General features: G+C 44.8%; 1 protein-coding gene across 2 annotated transcripts in view; it reads left to right on the top strand.

Annotated features, from left to right (window-relative positions):
- Positions 1 to 19,663, top strand: part of mecom (MDS1 and EVI1 complex locus) — a 43,063-nt gene extending 23,400 nt beyond the window's left edge. The window contains exons 10-17 of one of the 2 annotated variants that reach the window (XM_079514223.1): positions 1,465 to 1,491; positions 6,771 to 6,937; positions 7,897 to 7,974; positions 10,622 to 10,791; positions 11,913 to 12,057; positions 15,601 to 15,846; positions 16,798 to 16,984; positions 17,354 to 19,663. In XM_079514223.1, the coding sequence (XP_079370349.1) occupies positions 1,465 to 1,491; positions 6,771 to 6,937; positions 7,897 to 7,974; positions 10,622 to 10,791; positions 11,913 to 12,057; positions 15,601 to 15,846; positions 16,798 to 16,984; positions 17,354 to 17,488 (1,155 nt within the window). In that variant the 3' untranslated portion in view covers positions 17,489 to 19,663. The remainder of the gene's footprint in view (positions 1 to 1,464; positions 1,492 to 6,770; positions 6,938 to 7,896; positions 7,975 to 10,621; positions 10,792 to 11,912; positions 12,058 to 15,600; positions 15,847 to 16,797; positions 16,985 to 17,353) is intronic. The other variant, XM_079514222.1, reaches the window with a different exon arrangement.
- Positions 19,664 to 20,790: the final 1,127 nt, after the last annotated feature.

Raw genomic sequence — 20,790 nt, 5'->3', positions numbered from 1 at the left:
TTCTTTTTACATCATATCACTGTGTGGAGTCATGTCGGGGCGTTGTTCCACACATAGGGCTGAGTTTCTACAGGGCTCCGATTCAGGCTGACTTGTCGAGGGTGACTGATCCAAATTGACGGGGATCAGGAATCAGGCTCCAACCCTTATCCAAGCTTCACCTGTAAAGGCTGTTCTACACTATCTGAACCAGATGTCAGGGAACCAAAGGGCACACATCGACACGTCTTCACATAATGTGTCTTTGATTACAATATAAAAAATGATATGCTCTTAAAGTACTAAATTCTGCCCCCGGGCTCCACTGCGTCAGTATTTCTGTTATATGATTTACTTTATATGGGTGTGTATACTGTGTGGGTGCGCGTGCAACGTGCGTGCATAATGTGTCTGTCTATATGAATGCGCGCACACACACACACACACACACACACACACACACACACACACACACACACGTCTGTTTGTATTTGAGTGGGTGCATGTGCACTGCAGGTCTGTGTGCGTGCGTGCGTGCGTGCGAGCGTGCGTGTGTGCGTGCGTGTGTGTCTATGACGCATTGTACTGACGTAGCGTACATTCATTCAGTCCACCCCCCCCCCCCCCCCCCCCCCCCCCGTGGCGTGGGGTGAAAACAGGCCACTGGTGAAAGTGAAAACACCACACTGGCCGTCAGGCCTGCAGGGGTTTCTTTCTTTCTTTCTGTTTTTTTACAGGCCGTTGCAGGTCTGCTTTTTACAGGCTGTTTCATTTGTCTGATTTATGTCCCGTGTCCAGACGGGCCAGTCTGCTCAGGCCTTCAGCAGCCACATGGCCGTTCCACATGCCTTAATGAGGTGTCCTATCAGTGGAAACACTAACAGAGTGCTTAGGCCATCTTTATGACTTTATGATGTCTGGACACACAAATCATTCCCAGGAACACCAAACCAGACTGGGCCTAAGCCGGGCCAGGCTAAAGGGGCCCTTCTGTATACTTTTAGTAGAGGGGGGGGGCTTATCTTCACTCACCTGACTCGCTCAGTCATATAAGTGAATATATACACGCACGCACGCACGCACGCATGCAAGCACACATACATACATATACACACACAATTATTATTATTTATGTATTTTCTTTTTATATATATAAAACAGAAAATGTGCTTTTTCTTTTCTATCTTCCTGCCTGGAAATGCTGAGCAGCTAACAGTGGAATGGAGCTTATCGAACACCTTGTGGGCTTGATGTGTGGTGTGGAGTGATTCTGTTAGATATGAGACGGCTCGTTACTCATCTAAATTTAATAACGTCCAAGTTCACCGCTGTCCCAGTCATAGCCATGTGCATCCAATCAAAAGCTGTTGATTCATGCACCACTTCCTGATTCTGACTGAGAGTCCAATCAAAACCTGTTGATTCATGCACCAGTTCCTGGTTCTGACTGCCTCTCTCTTCTCCTTCTCATCCTGTCCTTTTCAGTTCCGTATGCCAGATCAGCGAACCTGGGTAAGTTTCTCTCTCACCTACTGTGCTGATGTGTGTCTGTGCAGCTACACTAGACAGAGCCCACCCACCCCAACACACGCACGCACGCACGCACGCACGCACGCACGCACGCACGCACGCACGCACGCACGCACGCACACACACACACACACACACACACACACACACACACACACACACACACACACACACACACACACACACACACAGTTTGTTAATGTTCTTATAAATACGAGCTATAAAGTCGTAATGCAATCAATTATTGCGACAGTATAACCATATAGAGTTATTGTGACAGTAACAATACATAATGTGGCTGGTTATCAGTGGTTTTATCCGTAGTTGTATCCACAAGATGATAACAGACTAATATATACACTTTATGGGTATACAAAAACAAGCCTGCTCCATAGCAGCTACTGTACCAATTATAGTAGATTCTGAACATATAACTCCATTATGCTTTTGCATGATTTCTGTTCTCAGTATATTCTCAGGTGAGTGAGTGTCACCCAGTGTCCACATGGCTTTGTCACATCACACACTGACCAGGCATTTTCAAGTCACTGGTTATACACTGCTATAAAGAGCTGCTCATGCGTTGACAATAATGTACACAACTCGTCCTGTTTGAGTTTTACCAGCATTCGTGTCACGTGCCATTTTGTACTGAGTCACCCTGGAAGAAATGTATTTGTTTACATCCCTCTTACAATTTAGATGTACACCCCCCCCCCCCCCCCCCCCTCCTCCACATGAAAGGGTTGAATGGGGGATTTCCACCCAAGCCTTACCCTGTCCATCTAGCGTCTCTGTGTATATGTTTGCTGATTTTGAGCGTGAGGCAGGCCTGTCAGAAATGGGCATGGGAGCTGGGATGGGGTGTCTGTGAGTGTGTGTGTGTGTGTGGGAGGCAGGATAGCTGATGGCGGTTAAGGGGGGACTGCTCTGCATCAGCGCAAATGGTATAACAGTCTCCTTGGGACGCCGAGAGGGAGGAGAGAAGGGTGAGGAACGTTGGGAAGGAGGGGTGGGGGTGGTGGGGGTCGGGCGCAGTCCACTCCCCAGACATCTGGTTCCCGATAAAGATCAACAATTGAGAATGCATCTCGCTAATTAAGCCGCTCTCAGCATCACTGACATCTGAAGATAGCCAATCAACAGCTGGTCCCAGAGAGACGATGCAGCAACAAGCAAGTTCACAGATGCACACATAGCGCCTGGGGGACAGGACACGGGTGGGCGGGTTAGGGTGGGCTGGACTGGACTGGACCGGACTGGGGATACATCTGAGGGAGAGAAGGGAAGGGGGAGGGGTGCAGAGGGGTGCCTTTGTGAAATTGCTTTTGAGCGAAATGTGGAGGTGTTTATCATTTTGCCCTCTGAGTTGGACATTTCAAAAGGAGCGTTGTCAAACACGAGCCTAATGAACCTGACTGCATCCATAAAAAGTAATGACTCAAAGGCCACAGTCTGTTGCAGAAATACTTTATAGATAAATGACTCCCTGTTAGAGAATGGAATCATTGATCTCCACTGGATCACTTTAGACATGCAATTAATTACCTTCAGTTTTTGTTACTTTGTTTTTTAGTAGTTTTTGGTTGGAGAACTGAAGTTACACATTTTGTCGATCGGCCAAGTGTTGGAGTTTCTCATTTGGCCGTTGCTCTTTCAAAATGATTCCGATGATGTCCTCGCCATCCTCAGAAGGCGTGGGGGTCTGAAATGAGGTCTTCAGAAGGTGTTTACAGTGATTCCACTCAGCTCATTTGGAATATTTAGCTGCTCCTGCATGGAAAACTTTGCTGATGGCTGAGTGTCGCCATGCACTTCCTCTGCATCGTTTCAAATTACAAACGCTCTGTCTAGGGTTTCATTTTATATACAGTATATATACAGTATATATATATATATATATATATATATATATATATATATATATATATATACTGTATATATATATAGATGTTATGTTTCATTATATGATGTTTCAATATATAAATATTGCCTAATGTCAGTCACCACAAATGATGGTACAAGTAGCCAGGTTATCCATTGTTTGAAGAAAAGAGGCAAAATAAATATAACAAAGATAATTATAAAGGTAGGCCTATAGGCATATCATAGACATTTATAAGGGACGGGCCTAACTTTGTTTTGAAAACTCTACAACCCTGCTGACAAAATGTACAGCCCAGTAAAGTAGAAACATTCCAATGGGTGAGAGCGGGCTAGTAGGGGCTACCCAGCAGATGGAGCTGGGGTTGCAGGGGCTCTAGCTTTAACAGCTAGTAGGGGCTACCCAGCAGATGGAGCTGGGGCTGCATGGGCTCTAGCTTTAACAGCTAGAACTCCAAAATGTCTTATCAGACAGACTCCATACTGATGACAGCTTTAGGGCCCCTAATATTCCCAGGAGTTATGGCCTCGCGTTGAGCAAGGGAGACAAACTGAGCTTTAGCCCCGTGCCCATAAAGAGCACAATGAAATACATATTGCACATTCAAAAGAAATATGAAAGCATTTCACCTCCTTCACCCCCCCCCCCCCCCCCCCCAACCACTTGCCTATCTCTCTATCTCTCCCTGACATTCCACCCCCCCCACCCCCCCACCCCTCTCTCTCTCTCTCTCTCTCTCTTGCCTTTGATTCACGGCATGCAGCATTGGCATATTCATAATCAAACGGACCTGACATTCCACATCCTCCCTCAGTGGGAACGTCGATGGCTGCGGCAGGAACTTTACACTCTGCCGTCACTCCTAATCAGACGCTCCTGGCGCTACGCTCCTTCATCATCTATCAGCGTGTCCCTCTCTCTCTCTCTCTCTCTCTCTCTCTCTCTCTCTCTCTCACTGTCTCTGGGCTTTCTTTCTTTATTTCCTTCTGTCTTTTTCCCCCTCCCTCCCGTTCCTCCTGTCCTCATCGGCCCGTATTTCTCTTTTCTTCTCTCATTTCTCTTCCTCTCCTCCTCTCTCCAATCCTCTTACTCTTTTCATCATTCTCACTTTCCCTCCCATTCTCATTCCTCTCTCTCTCTCTCTGTCTCTCCCTCTCTCTCCCCGTCTCCGTCTTGGCGTGACGCCCGCTGAGAGTGACAGGGGGTGAAAGAGGGAGATGGGATGTCATTGCAGGGAGCAGGGCTCCGGTGGACGACCCGAATCACCATTGATTTGTTGCCTTATTGAAATAAGAATAAGGAACAGGCTGAAAATTCAATACACGCAAAATAATGCAAATTCGTATGGCTCCCTTAAAAAAAAGGAACGGAAAAACTGCCTGCGTGTGACACAGGCTGACAGGGCCCTGCGGCCTGCTGGGACACCGACCCCCCCCGACCCCCCCCTCCCATCCTCACTCCCCTCACCCCCTCCTCCCTTTACTCCGCCTGCTTTTTCCTTCCTTTCCCTCTCCCTTCTCCCCTCCCCTCCCCCCGCACCCCCTCCCCTCTCTCAGCACAGCGATATCATTATTACCCGTGTCTGGCCCTTGATCAGTAACGTCAACATCTTTCATATTGACGAATGTGCTGTCTGCCCGCATTGTGCACGGAATGGTTTACAGCACAGCAGTGGACATGAATCACTCCTCTGCCCCGCGCACACACATGCACACACATACGCACGCACGCACTGCACACATACAGAGTCACAAATGGGGGACACACAGACACACACGTACACACCGTACAGAGACATCACAATAGAGAACATTCACATGGACACAGGACTATGGCAAATAGACGAGCTGCACACATGCACACATAATCATATACACGTGCACGCACGCACACACACACACACACACACACACACACACACACACACACACACACACACACACACACACACACACACACACACACACACACACACACACACACACACACACACACACACACACACACACACTATTGCACATACTGTACGTGCATGCGCACATTTTCTCTCATAACCACATTTTTTGCAATTAATCAGCTATGGCCACCCTACTAAATTAACTTTGTCTTTCACATGTATGCACGCACACAACCACACACTCACACATCACCACACGTGCATGCTCATATGCTCATATGCACACGCCATCTGACAAGTACATGTATCTCCACTCTCCTTAGAGGGTATCTGATGAAAGCAAATGTTCAGCTTCATTAGTAGATTGGCTGCAGTGACATAAACGCAGTCCCTGTGCGTTTATGTCTGTTCATATAGTATGTGATGTGTGAGTGTGTATTATGTCCGTTTGTGTGCATGGATGCGTGCGAGAGCGAGGGAGGGCGGGAGGGAGAGAAAGAGAGTTTATCATATTTAACATAAAACCACCTCACCTGCTCCTCATTGGCCAAAAGTCGTGGCATATTTGGGTTTGTTTATAAAGATGTATATCACGATGAAATGTATTTGGCGGGTACATGTGCCAGGAGTTTGACCTTGTGGCTGTGAATCATTGATGAATATCATAATAGGAATTCACACAATATGTTCACGTGCTGAAACGTGTGGTCAGTGATGAAGCATGTAGAGAGACAGATCCATTCATCAAGCAAGCTGTGGGCAAAGTTGTATGGAGCGCTTTGTTAATAATATGCGATTAAAATATACTTTAACTGTAAAATAGACTGGCCCATGCATGCACCCCAATCTGGTTATTGAGTGAACTTATGACATATTTATTACATTATTATATTTATATATAATAGATTTTTTTTTGGCCACTTTCACTGCTTTTACTTTTAGTGTTATAGAATGTAATACTATTAATATGGACAGTGTCATTGTGAAACACTTCTACACTGTATCAGCTGCAGCCTACCAGTATTACTAGTACACTTTCATTAGGGAGGTTTGTAAAAAGAAAAGAAAAGAAAAAACAGAGGCGGTCAACATTTTTAACATTCATTTTTTAATTTAATCAAACATCAGACTATTTACATTTCCCAAAAGGAAAGGCCTGTATTTAATTCAGTCTGACCAGAAACAGGGATAAAACATCCCCACCGGTGATACAAATGAATGACCAGAGGCATGGTTCCCCACCCCCATCCCCCAGCATGCCCAACCCTAGGAATAACATTATAGTCGATTGTGTCTAATGACTATACATCCTCCTAAATATTGCAGTTTTGCAAGTCACTCACCAGTCTCATTTCCATGAAAATAATAATTTTGTCACATTGGTTGTAGAATTCTACAACGTAAAATGTATTGCAACATCTATCCTGGTCTGGATGTGTTTTTGAGCCTTGTGTCTTTCTCCCTCTCTGTCTCATTTAGATGTCAGCCATAGAGAACATGGCAGAGAAGCTGGAGACATTTGGTTCGTTGAAGCCGGACTCAGGTGAACTGCTGCGTTCCGTTCCGTCCATGTTCGACTTCAGGGCTCCGCCCGCGACGCTCCCAGAGTCGTTGCTGCGCAAGGGCAAGGAGCGCTACACCTGCAGGTAACCATGGCAACGCATAACCCATTTAGGCCGGACGTCGAAATAAAAAACAAGTCTTCTGAAAGAATGTATATTCAAAGATTTGTGCCGCATTTTCACGACTTTTCAAAAAATAGCACGCTATGAGCTTGTAGATCTGCTATTTTTCAATAGCTAAAGTATAACATAATGCTTAGTTAAAACACCAAAAGGGGTTCCCGTCCAGAATGGGTTAAGACGCAGAAGTAAAATCCTCACAATCACATGGACCTTTACGGGTTCATTTGGGTCTATTGTTAAATTAATTTAAATTTCAACCATTTTGCTTTATAGTAATTTATTTGACTACACATGCACATAGATATTGGGATATTATTTGGTGGTTTTACTGAAGGTGTTTTATCTCTTTTTGCGTGGGATGTGCTATCCGTGGAGATTTTAACCACTTTAACCCCTGTAGTCAACTGGACAGTCTACACCAAACCTCTTCGCCAAAAATAGCAGATCTACAAGCTCACAATACGTGCTAGAGCGACACATTGTGAGCTTGTAGATCAGCTATTTTTGGCTACTGTTCCCCCCAAAATATGGGATGCTGGGGTTCAAGTGTTTAAGACATTTGTCATGATTCTTTGTGAATTTGTGTCAGTCTGACCTACTGAATGACATTGAGAATACAAATGCCTTATTTTGCCAGAATATACTATGCATACAAACTGAGATAAACATCAAAGTCATGGTGGATTTACCCTTGTGGTTCACAGTGGGGCAAATACCTTGCCAGTGTTTAGTGTGTTGTACTGTAGGTTCCTCTCTCATGCATGTGTGCGTGTGTGTGTGTTTGTGTGCAGTGTGTGTGTAGGCATGCGTGCTCATGTGTCAGCATATCTCTTACCTCTGACACCACATCTGTACATCCATAATATTACTCATATGTTAATCAGTGTAAATGGATGCAATTTGTTGTGGTTTATTTGCAGATATTGTGGTAAAATATTTCCTCGCTCGGCCAATCTGACGCGGCATCTTAGGACACACACTGGGGAGCAGCCATACAGGTAAGAAGCATATTCACAACAAAAGCAATGCAAAAAGCACCTACGTACCTGCGTGTGTCCAAGCATATCTGGTCTGCACTTCATGTGCAGACATTAAGTGTGTACATTCATCAATGATACACGTGAGTGTCCACTTGTGAGTGTGTGTGTGTGTGTGTGTGTGTGTGTGTGTGCGTGCGTGCGTGCGTGCGTGCGTGCGTGCGTGCGTGCGTGCGTGCGTGCGTGCGTGCGTGCGTGCGTGCGTGCGTGCGTGCGTGCGTGCGTGCGTGCGTGCGTGCGTGCGTGCGTGCGTACGTGCGTGCGTGCGTGCGTGGGTGCAGACAGACAGACAGACAGACAGACAGACAGACAGACAGACAGACAGACAGACAGACAGACAGACAGACAGACAGACAGACAGACAGACAGACAGACAGACAGACAGACAGACAGACAGACAGACAGACAGACAGACAGACAGACAGACAGACAGACAGACAGACAGAGATCATATGTTGTCAGCAACGCAAGCAACACAGCGCATGGAACGGTTTTCCCAGGGAATTCTAGTCTGCAGTTAGGACACAGTTTATGTATGTTTTCCTAAAAGCCTGGAACGATTATCCCGCTGCTAAATAATTTGCCCCGATGAAAAATGGTGGCCGCCGCCCGGGTGACAGGACCGGGGGGGTTTGAAGTGGGCTCGGTGAGGGCAGACGAGGGGAAGGGAGGAAGTCTGATGATGATGAAGACGCCAGGGCAGATGTCCAGGCCCCCGGCCGGCAGCTGTGCATGGACGGGTTCTCTTGTGTGGATGAAGCTGGACTTGGGGGTGTGGGCTGGCCTGGAAGACCACACTCACTACTGGCTCTTCTTTCGACAAGTATTGTTAAGTTGCGAACACATTTTATCGGTTCTGGATTTGTTTCCATGCACTACTCGGTTCTCAGAACCTAATTTGGGTGCTGCTCGCGAGGTGGTGCTAACCTTGAGTTCTGGGAACTCATGGGAGGAGCTAGCCGTGCCTGTTGCTCTGGATTGGTCAAGCTGAGCTGAAGACACTGGAGCCAGGCACTAGACCAACGGTTTCCCAAACAGTGGGTCACTCGGGACGCAGGACCCATGTTTTATGGGTCATGAGTAAATTTACCCAAATGTTTTTAATTATTATCTAATATCTCAAAAGGTTTTCAAAAAGTGAAAATCCACCTAATATATGCAAACCCATTATAACTTCAAACTTAATTTTAACCATGCACATTTTTGGGACCATTTCGAACTATTTCTACAGGTTGTGGGAAATTCTGGGTGACCCTTCCTAGTTCCTAATTGAAACTACTATACTCTAGTCTACACTCTAATACTTTTTATTTACACTGCAGAGCCAAGCAGGTCTTGCCAAATGATATCAATCAATATCACAATCTGATTCTTTCATTTGATTCAGTTGTCTCTGCTTTATTAGATTCAATTTTGACAAAGAAACCCTGTGTCTAATGGGAAGGGAACTTATATATTGTGTACTGTACACAGTAAAATCCACTTAGCCAACCTATTGTATGACGAAATCTCTGCTATTAGATCTGCTTGTATACCTGCTATTAGATCTATGTTTAGTGTTTAGTGTGCGCTGGCATACAATGAATTAAAATATGCCTTAAGTGGTTAAATTAACACTCAGGACTTTAGAATGACTATAGTCCCTTGATAGCCTTGTTTGAACTTGTAGTGGAACCCAAGCAAGTTAAGATTAGGCCCGAGGCCACGAGGGAAAACGAGATGGAGAGGTACAGGGCCCTGCTGTACTCCACACACTGGCACACCATTAAAGATCGCCACTGTTTATTGTACATTTTTGGGGGGAGATAACTGGGGGGGTGGTCCTGAGGGAGAGCCAATCGTGCAAGCTAATTCCAGCAGAAGAAAAGATGTAATCATCTCGTATAATTTTGCATGAAGAAACTTGGCAAGGTTCTACAACCAAATCTGTTGCGTGCCTATTTTGTGAGAGAAGAATGCGATTTCATTGGGCTGGCCGGAGATAAGAGGCAGAGCTGTTTCACCTTGAAACAAGCTCCTCCATCATGTCTGGGAGAGGAAGTGTGCGTGTGTGTGCGTGCGTGCGTGCGTGCGTGCGTGCGTGCGTGCGTGCGTGCGTGTGTTTGCGTGCGTCTCACATCACATCATGTATCCAATTATGTCTCCAACTTGGACAGGACAGAACACATCAAGTCCTCCTGATTCACAATGCTGCACATTGCTACTAATGATACTCAGCTTGTGTGTATTTGTTGACCATCTCTGTATCTGACTGTTTTAAACCACATAAGCCGTTAGTTGTTTGACAGCATTGCACGGTGAAAATAGCCAATCTACTACAGTATATCGCAACACAAAATATTGGGATGTGTTGTGAGCTTGTAGATCAACTATTTTGCAGTGGTTTGCTTAGTCTGGCATTGCCAGACTGATCACGTTGGATAACTCCCAAGACCTTTCCACATGATCGGTATAGTGGCAATGCCAGCTATAAAATTGCAGTCGTTTAAAGGTGGTATGGAAGCCAAAACGTTTGACAACCTCTGCCCTAGACTATTTTTTTTTAATATTTCGCCTATAATGATGACGGAGGTGGTTAAATCAGAGTGTTCTTGGCTCCTCCCTGTAGGTGTAAGTACTGCGACCGCTCCTTCAGCATCTCCTCCAACCTGCAGCGTCACATCCGCAACATCCACAACAAGGAGAAACCCTTCAAGTGCCACCTGTGTGACCGCTGCTTTGGCCAGCAGACCAACCTGGACCGCCACCTCAAGAAACACGAGAACGGTAACCTCTCAGGTGCGAACCAGGAAGCAATACTGGAAACGCGCGACTAAAATAGATTTATAAAGATATTTAAAGGGAATCGTTGCCGATTTTGAACCTCAATCCTGTCCTTTGACCTCATTGGACATACATGTTTTTAATTTATCTGAGAAGTAGGGTATGTTTTCCCACACTATGTTTCCCTTTAATGATTGATATACAGTATACTATGTAGGCTGTATTTTCTCAAAATATGTAATAGTTTGTCTTTGTACTTTTGCAAAAACAACAAGAAGTGTAACTCTGAATAGCAATAGCACTCACAGCTTGTGAGCTTGGCTCTGTGAATCATCACCTGGCTGGCAGCCCACTGGAGCCGGTCCTCAGAGGAGATGGGCACTTAATCAGGCATATCATAAAAGATGAGCCCCTACCGTGTCACTGTGTCAGCATGAGTCTGCATGGGGAGGCTCTTTATACGCCTTGATACATTGGAAATCGTGTGGTAATGTTCAGTTAACGGGAAATTAATCCAGTGCTTACGAGCAACAGCGTTCATTCAGTTATTTATCAGTGGTAGGAACTGCCAGAAGTGGATTACTTTGCCAGATTTTATACAACCCTCGACAATGGGTCATATTATAGGCTGGCCTTTGTCCATCCATCTGCCCGTCCATCCTTCCATCAGTCCGTACAAATGTTCTTGTTGTCACTCTACTGTCTTCATTTTGGGCTCTGATTTGAATGACCCTTCATACAGGGGTCCAGGGGTACGTAGATTGAATCAGCATTCTGCGTCCACAGTCAAGGTCAAAGTTCAAGGTCATTGTTATTATAAAATAGAGATTGATTGTCATCACCCACCTTCATTTTGGGTGTGATTTGAATGAAACTCCACACAGGGATGCAAGCTTGAACATATTCATGTTTCAGCTTTCTGCACATTCAATTAATATACAGCAATACCTTTGAACTTCTATTGTTCCTGTTGATGCAACGATGCAGTGCTCTTGTTCAATGACATACTTATCTATTTCTACTGTAAACATGACAGTCTAATGACCTTGCAAATTATAAGCACCATAAGAATACTTTTCTTTGCAAAGCAGACAAACGAGGAGAGCTCTCTTAACCTGCAATGTTTTGTCTTGCAGGCACGGCCATGTCCTCTCCGCGGTCGGAGCAGGACGGTAGCAGTGCCATCTTGGATGACAAGGAGGACTCCTATTTCAATGAAATACGGAACTTTATCAGCAACACAGGGCAAAACCAGACCTCTCCCCACCCCTCTGAAGAAGGGTAAGTTAAGCACTTTAGACCCTCTCTGTACTCTCTGTACTCTGTACAGACCTTAGTTTGCACTGTACTTGGTGGGCTGTTTTTTTCCCTCTACACCAGATATTTTTTTGCCAAAAATAGCCAATTTGCAATCTCACAACATTTGAGTTCTTGCATATCAGCTATTTTCTGGGTCCATGCCAGGGCCCAAGTCGTTTAAGACTTATTTTATTTTATTTTATTTTTTCAACATCCTTATTTCCATACGGGTCCTTGACTTTTATTATTTAGGCACAGCCATAGCTTTGTGGGTAGAGAGGCCGTCACCGTTTCGCCTCCAGCCCACCCATGACTTCGTCTCAAAGTGTCCCTGAGTAAGATACTTAACCCCTAACAGCTCACCCCCAAGCTTTCATCATGACCATCTGAACAGCCGTCAGCTGGGTGAATCTGAAACAGAATTTCTCCCATGAGATAAATTGAACCAATTAAGGTCTCTCCTCCCACTAATGCTCTGTCTCTATGGGACAGTGCCATTTACACATGTGGACTGTAAATTATTTGAAAAATGTGCCTATTGTTGATGCCTCATACCTTCAAACACGATTACAAACTTGATATATTTACACATTAGGATATTCTATATTGTGTGGTTAGAGTTCAACAGCTCTATAATAGCTCTCTATACATCAGCATGGTGCCTCCCGTTATCACAAAGCCAGTCCTTGTTCATGACCACTATCGCCAAAAAGAGGTTGAATGGGGAACGCAACATAACACAGACAACTTTCAGGATAATCGCGGCGCTTGGCAAACGCACAACGACCACTTTATTAACCGCGGACATTCACCGGCACATGTGCACTGATATCTACTACACACACGCAATTATGTCAGACAATCATGCAAATAAATTCCCAGAGCTGCGATCAGGCAAGATAACAGTTAGAGTTAGAGGTGTGTGTGTGTGTGTGTGTGTGTGTGTGTGTGTGTGTGTGTGTGTGTGTGTGTGTGTGTGTGTGTGTGTGTGTGTGTGTGTGTGTGCGTGTGCGCGTGCGCGTGCGCGTGTTTGTGTGTGTGTGCATGTGCATGTGCATTTGTGGGGGTTTGTTTTTACGTGGCTAACTTCAGTGTGATCACAGGGCAGATTGTAAGGACAGATAGTGGAGATCTCCCAGACTGGTGTGTGTGTGTGTGTGTGACCGCGTGGAAGGCTTGGTGAGAACAGGACCAAGCGGCAGAACATTAGGGGGACTGGGGAGGTGAAAAGTAAGGAGGCTGGGGGCGGGGGGGGGGGGGGGGGGGGGGGTGGTTCAGCCGTCAGCCCCGCAACATCTGGAACCAACATGTCCGCCTACAGGAAAAGAGTAGAGAGGGAGGGGTCAAGAGGTCGGCCCGTGTTTCCTTTCAAAGTGGTGCGCTCCTGACTACTTCTGATAGATACTTTATCCAAAGCAAATTACCACGTTTGAAAGCGTAATTAGCGAATCTGTTTTCTTAATCATAGAGCTCTCTCTCTCTCTCTCTCTCTCTCTCTCTCTCTCTCTCTTTCTCTCTCTCTCTCTCTCTCTCTCTCTCTCTCTCTCGTTCTCGCTCTCTCTCATTTCGACACCCGATGGCTGCCTCCTTGGTAAACCCCCAACCCCCCCGGGGGACCTCCCACCCCGGGGGGAGGGACTTTTAAACTCTGTCTAAGGCATGACCATTATCAGCCACTGATAAAAGAGAAGAGATGATGCAGATTTCGCCATTGTGCCAAAATATGACCTGCAATTAGCCTCCTCCCTCTGCTTTTCTCGAGTCGTTGCAAACTCAGCGTTCCCCGTCTCAAATCCATCATATCCTGTTTGTAAGCATCCACTTATCTGCGAGGCGATTTGGTTGATGTGTTTTTAAAGGCTCCCATATCTCTATGTCTCCCGCTCGCTGTCCATTTCTCTCTCTCTCTCTCTCTCTCTCTCTCTCTCTCTCTCTCTCCTCCCCCTTGTCTCTGGAGCCTTTGTACTAGAAATGGCATTTTTGGAAGCTGACGAAAGACGTCGCAGAGTGTAATTAGTGAATCAGTCTTAATGTGGTTCCAGATGATTTACCAAATGGTGGTTTCCTGTGGCGCTGAGACAGTGGGCAGATTAAGACCCAGGCAGTTTGGATAGCTGGCCCTCTCTCCCCTCCACAGGCCTGGGGAAATGGGCCGGTTGGCAACGGTCTCATAACTCTCCCACCAAATGGGTCTGTCAGCTAAATATTTTGCCTATTAGATGAATACGAGATAGCAGGGAAAATAAACAAGGAGAGAGGCAGAGTGCTCCGGCTAAGTGCTGCAGCGATCAAGCCTGGCGATGCTGTGCCCAGAGGGGCCCCAATGCATCGATGACAAACGGGATTCCGGCTCTTGCTCTGCCCCAGCTGCCATGGCCTTCTTGTTCCAGACCCCGTTCCTCTCTTTCTCCCCTCTTTGTCCCGGTGTCCATCAGTCCCTCTCTCTTGCGCCATTGTTCTAGCTAGAGAAGTGCGCTGGACAAGAAAGATTCTGACACAGAGAAAAAACAACACAAAAACACATTCCAGGGGAGGTTTAGTGGTGTACAGCTGTGCCATGCAATGATTTGCATCATTCCATAGTTTTGTTTTTCTAAACTCTTTTATCAACTTGTGTTTCCTAAACATAGAGGGTTGTGAGCTATTTTGGGACACCTACTTTTTATCGGATGCGAGTATATCCTTTCCTTAAAAAATGTCATTGTATTATTATTTGAATTAACCTACATTTATTTATTTATTTATTTATTTATTTATTTATTTATTTATTTATTTATTTATTTATTTATTATTTTCAAAAGATTTTTCAGGAATATAATAAAAATCACACTTCATACATCATCATATATCACATTCCGTGCTCAGCCAATCAAATCATCACAAATGCCATTCCGGCGTCTTCACTTTTCTGTCCTCACTTTTATCCTCATGTACTTTGCTCAGCCAATCAAATAATCTCTATGGGGTGATCAGCCAATCATCAGCCAATGTCTGTGTTCACACAAACCCTCAAAGTTAATTGGGCATAGGAGTGCCTCTCAAACATCTACAAGCTCACATTCACGTTCTGCTATTTTCAGTATTTTTGAGGGGCGCTAGCCCCTCCTATGAACAGCTTTGTGTGTTTTGTGTGTATGAGCACAGAATGTGCTCACATAATGTGCTCAGCTGATTCACTTCACACAAGTGTGATTTTTTAAATAGTGCATAAGTGGTTCATAATCATAATACATTTTTGTACGTTTGGGTCCCACGGAGACACCAAATTTCTCTTTTGGATCTCAAACTGAAACGGTGGAATTTAGCTTGTGAGGAACTACCACTGTTTCACTTTCACTAATTCAATAGTGTTTAGAGTTAGTGAGTTGTCGTTCGGTTTAAACATTTTCAAGTTGGCAGGCACGATAATTGTTGGTTTCCTTCGCTTTTCTCTTAAAGCGTATAATTGAGGGGTGTGCGGTTAATGATTTCTGAGCTTGTTTAGTATGTCTTATTGAGCAGCCTTTTTCGCTCTATGGACTACAGGTTGAACGGCGGCCCGTTTGAAGAGGAGAAGCCGCTGATGGCCAGTCATGGGTCACATGACCTGGAGGATGAGGAGGGGGAGGAGCTCGGTGCTGATGAAGAGGAAGGGGAGGAGCCTACTGACACCCCTGGCAAAGTTGAAGATGGAGTGCTTCCTGGCAGCCTGGAAGATGACATTATGCAGGACGACATGGGCTTTAACGAGACAAACGACTTAGACCTCAATTGCAAAACGTCTCCAAGAAGGTGAGAGTAAAACAAGAAATGTATTTCTAATCACTAGCTTTATTTATTTTTTATTTCTCTTATGTTACATTTATGTTACCCAACGAGGGGCGTCACAACTCACAGCCCCCCAAGGGAAGGTCAGGGGGTGCTGAGGTGTTCTTGGGAGGGGAGGGAGTTTAATATTGACATGATACTGATTACTGACATGATTATACTGACATGATACTGACCATTACACTGACATGATACTGACATGATACTGACCATGATACTGACCATGACACTGACGTGACACTGACCATGATACTGACCATGATACTGACATGATACTGACCATGATACTGACATGATACTGACCATGACACTGACCATGATACTGACATGATACTGACCATGACACTGACCATGTTACTGACCATGATACTGACCATGACACTGACATGATACTGACATGATACTGACCATGATACTGACCATGACACTGACGTGATACTGACCATGATACTGACCATGATACTGACATGATACTGACCATGATACTGACATGATACTGACCATGACACTGACCATGTTACTGACCATGATACTGACATAATACTGACATGATACTGACCATGACACTGACATGATACTGACCATGATACTGACATGAAACTGACCATGATACTGACATGATACTGACCATTATACTGACATGATACTGACCATGATACTGACATGACACTGACAGTGATACTGACATGATACTGACAGTGATACTGACATGATACTGACCATGATACTGACATGATACTGACCATGATACTGACCATGATACTGACAGTGATACTGACTGGGGGGGGGGGGGGGGGGGGGGGGTAAATGGCCTGGATATTGGATAGGGGCACTGTTCCAAAAAGGTTGAGAAACACTTTGTTAAATTGTTGCAATGTACCATACTTTAATACAGTATGTGAAATTCCTCTGTAGGTATGATGATGATGAGGAACGGAGTAGCTACTCGGCCCTGGATCACATCCGCCACTTCTCAGACATGCGTAAGATGGAGGAGAGTGAACTTAGTGAGGGAGAGGGGGACGAGGATGGAGGGCCTTTTGGTTCTCCTGCTCTGATCGAAGCTGTCAAACAGCCACTCTACAGGAAATCCAAGTCCCAGGTAACAATCTCACAGAAACAATGTACTGTATAGGCCTACTCTATTATGTGTGTGTGTATGTGTGTGTGTGTGTGTGTGTGTGTGTGTGTGTGTGCGCGTGCGTGCGTGCGTGCGTGCGTGCGTGCGTGCGTGCGTGCGTGCGTGCGTGCGTTTTTGTGGAAAGAATTGTGAATTATTAATAGTGTGTTATTGTGAATTCATTCATTCATACATGCATGCCTGTATGTGAAATCATATGTATGCACATACATACAGTACCGTATAGATATGCACAATTGCACATACTGTACGTGTGCATGTCATTGTACAGTATTTATCTCCACTGGCACATGCCTATATGAGAATGTGGTGTCCTTCCATTCTCTCCAGGCCTATGCCATGATGCTGTCGCTGGCTGACAAGGACTCTCTCCACCCAGCCTCCCATTCACCAGCCACCATGTGGCACAGCCTGGCACGCGCCGCCGCTGAGTCAAGCGCCATCCAGACCCTCAGCCAAGTATGATGGTGACACTGCTCATCACACCCCACCCCCTGGACCCCTTCTCTCCCCAAACCCTGACGTATATGGCACTGGGAGCCCGTTGTCAGGCCGTCCGCGGGGGGCCCCCACCCCCCCAGGCCTCCCCACCGGTGCCCCTAAACCCCTCTGCCCACTGACCTTCCACAGACTGACTGACTGCTGAGCAGTACCACGGCCCATTGGACTGCTGAGCAGAGCGCCTTACACAAGAAGCAGGGTCACGGTCCATACAGACCCCACTACTCCAAGAGCAAAACCTCCCGCTGTGACCTAGAAATTGATTAATTATTACATTAATGTCGACCATGATGATAGTGATGATGATGATAATGATGATGATGATGATGATGATAATGATGATGATGATGATAATGATGATGATGATGATTATGGCGAAAATAATAATGCTTAAGTAATAATAGCTGTATTTATTCTGGTGAGTTTTTATGTTTTGCACAGCAAAGGCAGCTGGTGAACAGGGATGCACTGATGCATCGGCGCTATATTTAGGGTGATTTGTACTCAATTGTGTGCCATTGTCACGCACTACAAATGGCCAATCTACAAGCTCGCTCGCAAGCTTGTAGATTGGCTATTTGCAGTGCACCGCACGGTGCACAATCAAGTATAAATCAGGCATTAGGTTTCTCTCTCTGCACATAGGAAGCAGAAAGAACAAGGAGCGAGAACAGTTGTGTTCCAGCCTTGTATGATCCCACATGTAAAGGTTATAACCTCCCTCCTCTCCCCGCCCCGCCCCACCCCGTCGATTGCAGTCTCCTTCATTTGACGAGGAGTATCTTTGAAAATGTAGTACAAGAATTCCCTTTTAACCCCTGAAGATATACAGGTGTTTCTCATAAAACATGTACTTGATGATAAAAAATGAAGGGTGGGGTTTGACTAGGAGAGCCTTGGTCCAAATGAAAACCTTGCCAATGTTACCACGGTGCTTAGTTTAGTGCTCTGAGGAGAAGAACACCAACGATTGAAGTCATTGAGGAACAAAAGAAGAAGGGGGAAAAAAAGGAATAGCGTGATTGTAAAACTGAAATGAGGCCAGTTTCCCCACCTGCGTTTGCATATCTGCGTGTGTCTGCACAATCACAGCACTGTACACAAGTGTCTACCAACTGTTCTCCACCACACTCCTAAATCCTGTCAGCCTGTGCTATCTGTGAAAGGATATAAATAGATTGTCTTTTTAGTGGAAGAAAACAAACCACAATGTTCTGTTTGTTCTTGTTTTGTTTTGTTATGTTTCTTTTTTTAGCGAGTGCTGAAGTTTATCGTTGTTCTGTAAAGGGCATCCGTTTCTCCAAAACCCCTGAGACCCATCCTAGTCAGCCAACGATACCACTAAATAGCCTGAATGCTAGTCGTTAGCTACTCCATCCTCATGTGTCTTTCATTTTTAGACAATCATGATTTTGTTTTGTTTTATTTTATTTACTTTTTTTTGGTTGGTGTTGTTGTTGTTATTTGCTGTTGTATGTTGAGAATTGTATTTATTTCTTGGCAAACTGTAGTTTGTTTACTGAATAGCACTGCTCTTAGCCCAGGTGAAGGGGAAATTCCTTGCTGGGCCTATCCCAGAGTTCAACGGGGTTTGTAGATTATGTTTGAGTGCCGGATAGTATTAAGCATACCATTCACTCCTTATCCTTCTAATGAAACCGGTCGACAAATAGATATTACTTAGGGTTTTTTTCTATGACAATTTATTGATTCAATTGTAAAAAATGAAAAGAAAAAGCATTATAAAGAACGAAACAATGGAAAAAATGCCAGGTATAATTTCTTCATATGCGCATGATTGGTCTGAAAAGATCTGTATCTGACATTTTCTACGGTTGTCTGCAAGCTCGTGTGACGTTGGGTTTCATGTTAATCCCTTGTGCCAAACCTATGATAAATAACAGATCATTTTCATTTATCCTCCCATTTTGAGGGACCAGATTGTTCTTTGTTTCTGTTTATTTGTTTTTGTCGTTGTTGTTTTTTGTTTATAATCCATTTAAAGAAAAAGGAAAAAAAAGTAATCAAAGCAAGTTGAGGTACTTTGTTTTAATGCTTTCTACAATGTAACTGTAATGCATTTCAATTCAATACTGTGGGAGGAACAACTACGAAATAAAAGAATACAATGTGGATGAAGTCCAGAGGTGTCTTTTGGGGTCCCTGGGGATGCCAATTGCCAATTGCATCCTTCTAGTCATTTGCATTTAACCACAAATTCAGTTATTTAATGCAACATTATTTTATCTATAGCTCTGAATTTATTTTGTAGATGAATCCGATTTTGGATCGGCACTAAGTGCATTTCAATCAGTGCTCGTCCATCTAGGCTATGTGACATCACTGACATGCAAATATTATGTTTTTATTATGCATGCATTAGCCACGGTATCCCTATTTTGGCCATGTCACTGTGACTATACCATACCAGGGCCGGTTCTAGGGGGGGGGCAGGGGTGGGCATAGCCCACCCAAACGTGCGTCCTGCCCACCCAATGTGGGTTTGACACCCCACCCGTGCCGGCGGAGTCGCCCCCCTTACAATTCTGTCTGCCCACCTGAGTGGGGCTGGCTAAATCCGGCCCTGTACCATACCATACCATATACCATACCATACCATACCATACCATACCATACCATACCATACCATACCATACCATACCATATACCATACCATACCATATACCATACCATACCATACCATACCATACCATACCATATACCATACCATACCATACCATACCATACCATATACCATACCATACCATACCATATCATACCATACCATACCATACCATATACCATACCATACCATACCATACCATACCATACCATACCATACCATATACCATACCATACCATACCATACCATACCATACCATACCATACCATATACCATACCATACCATACCATACCATACCATACCATATACCATACCAAACCATACCATACCATACCATACCATACCATACCATACCATACCATACCATACCATATACCATATACCATACACCATACCATACCATACCATACCATACCATAACATAACATAACATATACCATATACCATACCATACCATACCATACCATACCATACCATACCATACCATATACCATACCATACCATACCATACCATACCATACCATACCATACCATACCATATACCATACCATACCATACCATACCATACCATACCATACCATACCATACCAACTCATGCTGTGCTTGGAAATGCCAAAGAATAAAGATAAAACTTGAGGCGTG

Source organism: Electrona antarctica (assembly GCF_951216825.1).
Source record: "Electrona antarctica genome assembly, chromosome: 11".
NCBI lineage: Eukaryota > Metazoa > Chordata > Actinopteri > Myctophiformes > Myctophidae > Electrona > Electrona antarctica.
The sequence above is the reverse complement of the archived record's forward strand: the minus strand, read 5'-3'. Positions and strand labels throughout refer to the sequence as shown.